Genomic DNA, 12,330 nt, shown 5'->3' on the forward strand with positions numbered 1-12,330 from the left:
CAATTAAACTTATTGCAGCCACATATAATTGAGCAGTTGAACTTAAAAATTCTCAAACTAGAGACTTCCGGTTGCGGCGATGACCAGCTAAGCCGCACGTTTCGGCACCTCCCGTTTCAATGGACTTTTGGGCTCTTATCGGGAGCCCCAATGGAAATTTTTGACGGCCAAACCCAGTGTGAGGCGACAAAGGAAGGAGTCCCCCCGGGTGTGGATGGAAAGAAGTGATAGTAGTGGCCAGATTGCGGAGGATCCTCTGGAGCAGCGACAGAGAAGAGAAGGGAGAAGCAAGATGGCGGCTGAGGGAGCCCAGATGGTATGGGGCCCGGAACAGCAGGAGTTCATCCGACAATGTGTGGAGGAGCTCAAGAAGGAGGTGCTGGCGCCGATGTTGCTGGCGATTGAGGGATTGAAGGAGACGCAAAAGACCCAGGCGATGGAGCTCCGTGGAGTGAAGGCAAAGGCAGCCGAGAATGAAGGTGAGATACAGGGCCTGGTGGTGAAGACGGAGACGCACGAGGCACTGAATAAGAGGTGCATGGAAAGGCTGGAAGCCCTGGAAAATAGCTCGAGGAGGAAGAATCTAAGGATTTTGGGTCTTCCCGAAGGGACAGAGGGAGCTGATGTTGGGGCGTATGTGAGTACGATGCTCCACACTTTAATGGGAGCTGAGGCCCCGACGGGCCACCTGGAAGTGGAGGGAGCATACCGGGTACTCGTGAGAAGACCAAAGGCAGGGGAAACACCGCGAGCAATAGTGGTGAGGTTCCACCGCTACAAGGACAGGGAGATGGTCCTGAGATGGGCTAAGAAGACACGGAGTAGCAGGTGGGAGAACGCGGTGATCCGCATGTATCAAGATTGGAGTGCGGAGGTGGCGAGAAGGAGGGCGAGTTTCAATCGGGCCAAGGCGGTGCTCCACAGGAAGAAAGTAAAATTTGGAATGCTGCAGCCGGCAAGACTGTAGGTTACACACCAGGGCAAACACCACTACTTTGAGACGGCAGAGAAGGCGTGGACATTTATTCAAAAAGAGAAGTTGGACTAGATTTGAGGAATTGATGTTTGGAAAGAAGTAGCGACGTGGTGGCAAAGAAATGCTAAGGGGGAGAGGGGGAGGGTTTATCTGTAAAAATGTTAGACGGGAGAATTTTTCTCCCCCACCCCCCCTGAGGGGGGACACACGAAGAAATGTGGGCGCCGGTGGGGAAGGGGACAGGGAAGGGGAGAGGGAGTTGCGCCACTAGGGGCGGGGCCGAGAGGGAAGCGCATTTTTTTTCCCGCGCTATGGAAATTGCGGCGGGAAAAGTGGGCGCAGGAAGGAAGGGGGCCTCACACACAGGGAGGCCAAGGGTAAACGGGGGAAGCCGAGATCAGCCAGAGTTTGCTGACTCCCGGAAGCAATATGGGGGGAGCAATCAAGCTAGAAGGGAATTTAGCGGGGGGGGGGGGGGGGGGGGGGATTAACTGGGTTGTTGCTGCTGAGGGTAAGGGGGAGCTGATACGGGATGGGATGGTCGGGGCGGGAGGGCGCCGTCTGGGGGACAAATGGGTGCGTGGGACCCAGGTGAGGAGCTGGTTTAAAAAAGGGGATGGCTAGTCGACGATGGGGGGGGGGGGGGTAAAGGGCCCCCCAACCCGGTTGATCACGTGGAACGTGAGAGGGCTGAATGGGCCGATTAAGAAGGCAAGGGTATTTGCGCACCTAAAAAGACTGAAGGCGGATGTGGTTATGCTTCAGGAGACGCACCTGAAATTGGCGGATCAGGTCAGATTAAGGAAAGGATGGGCGGGACAGGTATTCCACTCAGGCTTAGATACGGAAAATAGAGGGGTGGCAATACTGGTGGGGAAATGGGTATCGTTTGAGGCTAAGACCATAGTGGTGGACAGTGGGGGGCAGGTATGTGATGGTGAGTGGCAGATTGCAAGGTGAGGCAGTGGTGCTGGTGAACGTATATGCCCCGAACTGGGATGACGCGGGTTTTATGAAGCGTATGTTGGGGCGCATCCCGGACCTAGAGATGGGAAATTTGGTAATGGGGGGGGGGGGGAAAACTTCAACACGGTGCTGGACCCAGGGCTGGATCGGTCCAGATCTAGGACCGGGAGGAGGCCGGCGGCGGCCAAGGTGCTTAAGGGGTTTATGGAGCAGATGGGAGGAGTAGATCCCTGGAGATTTGCTAGACCGAGGAGTAAAGAGTTTTCCTTCTTCTCCCACGTCCATAAAGTATACTCCCAGATAGACTTTTTTTGTCTAGGAAGAGCGCTGATCCCGAAAGTGGTAGGAACGGAATATTCGGCTATAGCCGTTTCAGATCACGCCCCACATTGGGTGGATCTGGATCTAGGAGAGGAGAAGGAGCAGCGCCCACTTTGGAGATTAGACATGGGACTGTTGGCGGATGAGGGGGTATGTGGAAGGGTGAGGGGATGTATTGAAAGATACCTAGAGGTCAATGATGATGGAGCGGTCCAGGTGGGAGTAGTATGGGAGGCGCTGAAGGCGGTGGTTAGGGGGGAGCTGATTTCCATAAGAGCCCACAGGGGGAAACAAGAGGGTAAAGAAAGGGAGAGACTGATTGGGGAGATTCTGAGAGTGGATAGGCAATATGCGGAGGCCCCGGATGAAGGGCTATACAGGGAAAGACGGAGACTACAGACGGAGTTTGACCTGCTGACCACGGGTAAGGCGGAGACGCAGTGGAGGAAGGCACAGGGAATACAATACGAGTATGGGGGAAAAGGCGAGCCGAATGATGGCCCAACAACTTAGGAAGAGGGGGGCGGCGAGAGAGATCGGAGGAGTTAGGGACGGGGAGGGAAGAATGGAGCAGAGAGCGGGGAGGGTGAACGGGGTGTTTAAGTCATTTTATGAGAGGCTGTATAAGTCCCAACCCCCGGAGGGGAAAGAGGGAATGATACACTTCCTGGACCAGCTGGAGTTCCCGAGGGTTGAGGAGCAGGAGGTGGCAGGTTTGGGAACGCAGATTGAGGTGGACGAGGTGATTAAAGGAATTGGGAACATGCAGGCAGGAAAGGCCCCGGGACCAGATGGGTTCCCGGTGAAATTTTACAGGAAATATGTGGACCTACTGGCCCCACTCCTGGCGAGAACCTTCAATGAGGCTAAGGAAAGGGGGACACTACCCCCGACAATGTCGGAGGCGACGATATCGTTGATCCTGAAACGAGACAAAGACCCGCTGCAGTGCGGGTCATACAGGCCCATCTCCCTCCTAAATGTAGATGCCAAGTTACTGGCCAAAGTGATGGCGACAAGGATAGAGGAGTGCGTCCCAGGGGTGGGTCATGACGACCAGACAGGGTTTGTTAAAGGGAGGCAATTGAATGCCAATATACGAAGGTTGCTGGGGGTGATGATGACGCCCCCACCGGAGGGGGAGGCGGAGATAGTGGTGGCGATGGATGCAGAGAAGGCATTTGATAGAGTGGAGTGGGACTACCTGTGGGAGGTACTGAAGAGATTTGGATTTGGAGAGGGGTTCAGCTCCTGTACGGGGCCCCGGTGGCAAGCGTGGTTACAAACAGGCAACGATCCGACTATTTCCGATTACATAGGGGCACAAGACAAGGGTGCCCCCTGTCCCCGTTACTGTTCGCGTTGGCAATCGAGCCATTGGCCATAGCGCTGAGGGGCTCTAAGAAGTGGAGGGGGGTGCTCAGAGGAGGAGAGGAACATCGGGTGTCATTATATGCGGATGATTTGTTGCTATATGTGGCGGACCCAGTGGAGGGGATGCCAGAGATAATGCAGACACTCAGGGAGTTTGGAGAGTTCTCGGGATATAAATTGAATATGGGAAAGAGTGAACTTTTTGTGATGCACCCCGGGGAACAGGGCAGGGGAATAGACGATCTGCCGCTGAGGAGAGTAGCAAGGGACTTCCGATATCTAGGGATCCAGGTGGCCAGGAACTGGGGAACCTTGCATAAACTTAACTTGACGCGACTGGTAGAGCAGATGGAGGAGGACTTTAAGAGGTGGGACATGGTGCCCCTGTCATTGGCGGGCAGAGTACAGGCGGTTAAAATGGTGGCCCTCCCGAGGTTTCTTTTCGTGTTTCAGTGCCTCCCCATACTGATTACAAAGGCCTTTTTCAAGAAAGTGGACAGGAGTATTATGAGCTTTGTGTGGGCTGGAAAGACCCCGAGGGTAAAGAGGGGGTTCCTGCAGCGCAGTAGGGACAGAGGGGGATTGGCACTGCCGAGTCTGAGTGACTATTATTGGGCCGCCAACGTGTCTATGATATGTAAGTGGATGAGGGAAGAAGAAGGGGCAGCGTGGAAAAGGCTGGAGATGGCGTCCTGTAAGGGGACAAGTTTAAAAGCACTGGCGACGGCGCCGTTACCGTTCCCCCCGAAAGAATACACCACAAACCCAGTAGTGGTGGCGACTTTGAAGATTTGGGGGCAGTGGAGACGACCGAGGAGTGACGGGTGCCTCGGTGTGGTCCCCGATAAGGAACAATCACAGGTTCGTCCCGGGGAGGATAGATGGGGGATTCCAATCTTGGCAGCGAGCAGGAATTGGGAAGTTGAAGGACTTGTTCTTGGACGGGATGTTCGCGAGTTTGGGAGCATTGGTAGAAAAATACGGGTTGCCACCTGGGAATGCCTTCCGATATATGCAAGTGAGGGCATTTGCGAGGCAACAGGTGAGGGAATTTCCGCAGCTCCCGGCGCAAGGGATCCAGGACAGAGTGATTTCGGGGGCATGGGTTGGTGAAGGTAAAGTGTCCGATATATACAGGGAAATGAGAGACGAGGGGGAGACGATGGTAGAGGAGCTGAAGGGTAAATGGGAGGAGGAGCTGGGGGAAGAGATTGAGGAGGGGCTGTGGGCAGATGCCCTAAGTAGGGTAAATTCCTCGTCCTCGTGTGCCAGGCTTAGCCTGATCCAATTCAAGGTTCTACACAGGGCGCGTATGACGGGAGCAAGGCTGAGCAGATTTTTTGGAGTGGAGGATAGGTGCGGGAGGTGCGCGGGATGCCCGGCGAACCACACCCACATGTTTTGGTCATGTCCGGTATTGCATGGGTTCTGGGTGGGTGTGGCAAGAGTGATCTCAAAGGTGGTGGGTGTCCGGGTCGAACCGAGCTGGGGGTTAGCTATATTTGGGGTTGCAGAAGAACCGGGAGTGCAGGAGGCGAAAGAGGCCGATGTTTTGGCCTTTGCGTCCCTAGTAGCCATTCTACTTATGTGGAAAGAAGCTAAACCCCCGGGCGTGGAGGCCTGGATAAACGACATGGCAGGGTTTATAAAATTGGAGCGAATAAAATACGCACTAAGAGGTTCGGCTCAAGGGTTCACCAGGCGGTGGCAACTGTTCCTTGACTATCTCGCAAAGCGATAAGGGAAAACAGGAAAGACAGCAGCAGCAACCCAGGGGGGAGGGGGGAGAGGAGGGTGTATTCGGTGTTTGGTTGTTTTTTTTTTCTTTCTTTCTTTCCATGCTAGTTGTTTATATTTATTTTTTCAGTATTATTATTTATTTTGTCTTGTTCTTTTTCTGCACTTGTTAGTTTAATATATTGTTTAAATAACGGTCAATGTACATTTTGTTACAAAGTTGTAAAAATGGAAAATTCTTTTTGATCAAAAATTTGATTTAAAAAAAAATAATTCTCAAACTACACCTCTGTTGTGAATTAGGAAAGTAGCTGACAAAAGTGTTATGAAACACTTGATAAAGATAAATATTGTGGGACTTGTGCTGTGTACCACTGCTACACTGAACAATGCCACGACAACCTAACAAATTAAATCAATGAAAACCATTCAGCAACGTCTCCATTAATGCAGCCTTTCCATGAAGCACTGGAATGATAGCTGCTCATTAAACTAAATACTTCACCCACTAACCGACCTCCATTTCCCTTCCTCCCTTGCCACTGATACCCTGGTCCTGAAGCATTATTCAAAATTCAAACGTGAAATGTTTCTTTTTTTATCTTTAATCTGAAAGCAATTTACAACAGGCAATGCATATTATCAGTTACTCACAAGCCAATGAGTTTATCGTTTTTCTATGATGTCACTCCGGCTGCCCAGAGATGTCCCTCGCGGCTCCCCCCCCCCCGACCCTCGGCTCCCCCCCCCCCCCCCCCCTGACCCTCGGCTCCCCCCCCCCCCCCCCCCCCCTGACCCTCGGCTCCCCCCCCCCCCCCGACCCTCGGCTCCCCCCCCCCTCACCCTCGGCTCCCCCTCGGCTCCTCCCCCTCTCACCCCCTCGGCTCCTCCCCCTCTCACCCTCGGCTCCTCGCCCTCGGAACCTCGGCTCCTCACCCTCGGAACCTCGGCTCCTCACCCTCGGACCCTTGCCCTCTGACCCTCGGCTCCTCGCCCTCTGACCCTCGCCCTCTGACCCTCGGCTCCTCGCCCTCTGACCCTCGGCTCCTCGCCCTCTGACCCTCGGCTCCTCGCCCTCTGACCCTCGGCTCCTCGCCCTCTGACCCTCGGCTCCTCGCCCTCTGACCCTCGGCTCCTCGCCCTCTGACCCTCGGCTCCTCGCCCTCTGACATTCGGCTCCTCGCCCGCTGACCCTCGGCTCCTCGCCCGCTGACCCTCGGCTCCTCGCTTCTCTGACCCTCGGCTCCTCGCCCTCTGACCCTCGGCTCCTCGCCCTCTGACCCTCGGCTCCTCGCCCTCTGACCCTCGGCTCCTCGCCCTCTGACCCTCGGCTCCTCGCCCTCTGACATTCGGCTCCTCGCCCTCTGACCCTCGGCTCCTCGCCCGCTGACCCTCGGCTCCTCGCCCGCTGACCCTCGGCTCCTCGCCCTCTGACCCTCGGCTCCTCGCCCTCTGACCCTCGGCTCCTCGCCCTCTGACCCTTGGCTCCTAGCCCTCTGACCCTAGGCTCCTCGCCCTCTGACATTCGCCTCCTCGCCCTCTGACCCTCGGCTCCTCGCCCTCTGACCATCGGCCCCTCGCCCTCTGACCCTCGGCCCCTCCCCCTCTGACCCTCGGCTCCTCCCCCTCTGACCCTCGGCTCCTCCCCCTGGCCCTCGGCTCCTCCCCCTGGCCCTCGGCTCCTCCCGCTGACCCTCGGCTCCCACTCTTTTTAAATCTCTGCTCCACTCTTTTTAAATCTCCGTCTGACTCTCAGCTCCCGCTCTTTTTAAATCTCCGTCTGACTCTCAGCTCCCGCTCTTTTTAAATCTCCGCTCTAACTTGCTGCTCCCGCTCTTTTTACATCTCCGCTCCCCCACTGCCCAACTCCCACTCTTACCGTAACTCCCAGCACTCAAAGAAAAATGGCACTCCCTCCCAATCAAATTATGATCCACTTACTTGCAAAATAGTCACAGATCCTGACAGACGAGGGTACTGGTTGTGACAGTGGAAGTAAATATTATTCTGGACATAAAACATTCCTTTTCTACTGCACACTCATCACAGCAGAGGTTTGCACATAATGTTCTAACGTACTTTGGGCATTACCTTTTATTTTTAAACCTTATAATTTACACATTTAACCTATTGACAGAAGTTTTAGGTTTTTTATTCTTTAATGGGTTGTAAAGGTCACTGGCAAGGCCAGCTTTTGTTACCCATCACTAATTGCTCTTCAGAATCTAACAAACACAATATGGACAACAAGGTGCATCATATATAAGACTGTAAAAATGTACCTGTTGCAGCAATCTCTTCAGCTTAAGTATCTGGGTTTTTACAGAGGTGCAGTCATGCACCATGTGTCGCAGTGTCAGCACATCCAGCATCACAGTGTTCTCTGTTATGGGCCGGGAGGATCTCATGTGACCGCTTGGAGGCCAGCAGTAACTTGGAGCCGCATGCCAGTCACAGTGGCTCACTGGAGGCTCTTGGGAAACAGGACTCCTGAAAAAAAAAAGACCCATTGTTATTTCATCATAAAGATAGAACAAAAACTATTTTGATCAATGTTTTCCAAAGACAGTGGTTGCAGACTAATTATGAAGTTACAGCGATGTTTTTGGAATCTTACTTACAAGATATGAAATTCAATCTCAGTTTTACTCCACCCTGACCAGCAATCCCCTGAAACCTGACGGAATGGCCCATGCCGGGATTGAAGTACAATATATATGTTTTTGTTGGGTTCCAGCGTCTTGTGTAACACATATCTCATTACCATGCTGTGTATGATGCCAAAAGGCTGTTCCAATTTGTCAGTAAATATCCAAGCAGGTTATTGGGACAACACCAGGGGTTTAAGAGCTACGCTCTCTTTGAATGGCATGCAATTCTTTTTTTTTTTTAAATGATTGATATTAAATTTTTAACTGTTCAAACAAAAGAATATAAAGGACATGAACCATAACGATTCCATCAATAAACACTTTTTATGCGGACGCTCACCTCCATCCCCTCCCCCCTGACAAACTTGGGCTACCCACCCCTGTAAACAAGTAAGCCCACCTTCCCCCTTCATCTCGAGCAGTGACAAACTCTTTGAAATACACTGAACGGTCGCCAGCTTTGCCAAAACCCTCAATCGACCCTCTCAAGGTGTACTTGACCTTCTCGAGGCACAGAAACTCCAATCAAATCACCTAGCCACGCTGAAGCCTTCGACTGTGCCACCATCCTCTAGCCCAATAAGATACGCCCCAGAGCCACCAACAAACCAAAGGCCAGGACATCTGCCCCTGCTCCCGTCTGCAGTTCAGGCACTTCGGAGACCCCAAAAATCGCCACCAGTGGGCAAGGTTTCACCTGCACATTCAGGATCACCAACATGGTGTCAAAACAGGACCCCCAAAACTCCACCAATTGAACACAATACTCCAAGCGTGGCCTAACTAAGGTACTATACAGCTGCAACATGACTTGCCAATTCTTATACTCAATGCCCCGGCCAATGAAGGCAAGCATGCCGTATGCCTTCTTGACTACCTTCTCCACCTGTGTTGCCCCTTTCAGTGACCTGTGGACCTGTACCATTCATCCAGCTACTGGAGAGTATTATACCACACTCCTGATTTGTGCCTTGTAGATGGAGGACAGGCTTTAGGGATCAGGAGTTAAGTTACTACCCACATGATCCCTAGCATCTGTCCCACTCTTGTAGCCACAGTATTATATTGCTAGTCCATTTGAGTTTCTGGTCAATGGTAACCCCCAGGATGTTGACAGTGGGGTATTCAGTGACGGTGATGCCATTGAATGTCGATGGTTAGATTCTCTCTTGTTGGATATAGATTGGGAAAGGCAGACAAGCATCCGCCAATAAGGTTATGAATTTCTGGACTGTGTCTGGGATAGTTTCCTGCAGCAATATGTTCCAGATGCAACAAGGGGACAGGCAGTATTAGATTTAGTTATGAGCATGAGGCAATCTAATTAGTAAGTTAACCGTGCACAAACATTCAACTGAACTTTGACAAAGGGTCATCGGGACTCGAAACGTTAGCTCTTTTCTCTCCCTACAGATGCTACCAGACCTGCTGAGATTTTCCAGCATTTTCTCTTTGGTTTCAGTTTCCAGCGTCCGCAGTAATTTGTTTTTATAAGATATTAATGGATATGGGCCCAAGGCAGGTATATCGAGTTAAATCACAGATCAGCCATGATCTCATTGAATGGCGGGACAGGCTCGAGGGGCTGAATGGCCTATTCCTGTTCCTATGTTCCTATGGTCATTACCTGGCACATGTATGATACAAATGTTATCAACTGAGACTTCAGCCAGCCAAGATTCATGCTGTGGAATCCATTCACCAAACCATTCAACTTCTCCAACTACATCTTCCTCGAGACCTTTCCTAATATCTCCTTCTCTGGTTTGATTTTTCTTTCCTTAGGTATGAGAAGAATCTTTTCATCAAAGGTCACTGGATAAATGCAAGCTATTGTTATTGGATGACCTGCTCTTTTTCCTCTAATATTGTTTCATGCTACAAGGAGGACAGAAGTAAATGGAACGTTCTACAAAGCTGAAAAAGACATCCGGAAGACGATATTTTTGATACGTATAGCTATAAAAATTACATTTTGATCAAACTGATACTCGATAATTTCATTTTCTTTGAATAAAAAATGCATCCTACATTTAAATTTCACGGCTGAGATTGGAAACTGGATTACAATGAGTCGGTGTCTCGGTATTATCCAGAATGCACTGACTGAAAGAAAAACAATTCTGTCTCTGGGGATAATGCATCGGAGATGGATTTTCCCCAACACCACAGCACAGAATAGATTCATTCCAAAAGGCTATTTATCAAATCTAATTGACATCCCATTTCACACAGGTATTCTATAAATAGTAGCCATGTTATCATAGAATCCCTACAGTACAGGAGGAGGCCATTTGGCCCATCCACGCTGCACTGACCCTTCAAAAGAGCATCCGACCCATGTCCACTCACCCATCCACCCCACCCTATCCAATAACCCCATAACCGAACCTGCACACCCTGGACACAAAAGGCCAATTTAGCACGGCCAATCCACCTGACCCGCACCATCTCTGTGGGAGGAAACCGGAGCACCCGGAGGAAACCCACGCAGACACGGGGAGAAATTGCAAACACTACACAGTGACCCAAGGCTGGAATTGAACCCAGGTCCCTACGTTGTGATGAAGCAGTGTGAACCACCGTTCCATTATGTATTCAGTGGTATCACCCTGCTGGGTCATAGAGAGATGAATGATTTCACCATGACACTCAGTCTGTGGGGACAGGTATATTTACTGCAAATAATTCTCTACCTTTGTACATAATGTGACATTGGAAAGATTTTTGAATATTCTAAAGCATCCTTATGGTTGTCTATCATAACCCTTTGGATAGACTTGTTCTGCATCATGAGATTTAGGGGTTTTTCACAGTAACGTCATTTGAAGCCTACTTGTGACAATAAACGATTTTCATTTCATTTCTTTAAAAATAATTTGAAGATGCCATCCCAAGTAAAAGATTAAATGTAAAATAGATCAACAAGCAGTTTTTTGGAAAACAAGAAAAAGGCATGAAATATATGAAAAGATATAACCATTTCTCCAACTGGACTAGTGACCCCCAAAACAATTGAGTTTGGTTTAAGAGCATAAGACCATAAGACATAGGATCAGAATTAGGCCACTCGGCCCATCGAGTCTGCTCTGCCATTCAATCATGGCTGATATTTTTCTCATCCCCATTCTCTTGCCTTCTCCCCATAACCCCTGATCACCTCATTGATCAAGAACCTATCTATCTCTGTCTTAAAGGCACTCAGTGACTTGGCCTCCACAGCCTACTGCGGCAAAAGTGTTCCACAGATTCACCACCCTCTGGCTGAAGAAATTCCTCCTCATCTCTGTTTTAAAGCATCATCCCTTTAGTCTGAGATGGTGTCCTCCACTTCTAGTTTTCCTACAAGTGGAAACATCCTCTCCACGTCCACTCTATCCAGGCCTCGTAGTATCCTGTAAGTTTCAATAAGATCCCCCCTCATCCTTCTAAACTCCAACGAGTACAGACCCAGAGTCCTCAACCGTTCCTCATACGATAAGCTCTTCTCCAGGGATCATTCTTGAGAACCTCCTCTGGATCCTTTCCAAGGCCAGCACATCCTTCCTTAGATACGGGAGCAAATATCTGTGGTATCGATTTGAAAGGGCAGATCTCAATTTATCCACGAGTAAACTGAAAGGATTTGACTGACACACCGGATGGTCTGCAGCTTTAATCCAAGGAGATCATGCCAACAAAAATAGGTTAGTTTACCCTTTTAAATTTATTTTCCTTATTGGAAACTATATTTCTTGTGGACACTAGTTCCCATCCCAACTGTCTGAAATTGCAACGGTGCCCAAATTCACTCACTATTTCTTCCATCTTATCCAGGTTTTTTGAGTGACTGACTTTACAATGATGTGCAATGTTCCGCGGGAAGCAAAGGAGATAACACCACATCAACAAATCTAAATCTTGAAATCTCTTGAGCTATCATATTGAACATAATATGCACAATCACGGATTTCATATCGTCACTAGAGTTTACATGGGATGGTATCATGACTATGAAGAACCCAAACACATTTTAATCAGAAAGAACAATGTCGTGCCTTCACAGCCAACAAAAACATCTGTTGTTTACTCCCCGCAGTCATAAATATCATCAAAAAGCAGCACCAAGAACTGATCAACAATATACCAACTGGTCCTAACTCTTCACATCATGCAGTTAATGAGAATACTAACAAACATCTGGCCAACACAAAATGGAGCCAATTTTAAGCTGCTGTGCATATAATTTATATTTAACAAAGAATTATCACTTTCATTTTGTTCTGAAAGGGTGAAGGGTTGTTCATCACTTTGAGCATCGTGAAT

General features: G+C 49.9%; 1 protein-coding gene across 6 annotated transcripts in view; it reads right to left on the reverse strand.

The window, feature by feature from the left end:
* Window positions 1–12,330, reverse strand: part of ccser2a (coiled-coil serine-rich protein 2a) — an 883,756-nt gene that overhangs the window by 310,575 nt on the left and 560,851 nt on the right. For all 6 annotated transcript variants that reach the window (XM_072491377.1, XM_072491378.1, XM_072491379.1 and 3 more), the window contains exon 7: window positions 7,657–7,864. In XM_072491377.1, coding sequence (XP_072347478.1) covers window positions 7,657–7,864 — 208 coding nt within the window. The remainder of the gene's footprint in view (window positions 1–7,656; window positions 7,865–12,330) is intronic.

This window comes from Scyliorhinus torazame, chromosome 28 (assembly GCF_047496885.1).
Source record: "Scyliorhinus torazame isolate Kashiwa2021f chromosome 28, sScyTor2.1, whole genome shotgun sequence".
NCBI classification, from domain to species: domain Eukaryota; kingdom Metazoa; phylum Chordata; class Chondrichthyes; order Carcharhiniformes; family Scyliorhinidae; genus Scyliorhinus; species Scyliorhinus torazame.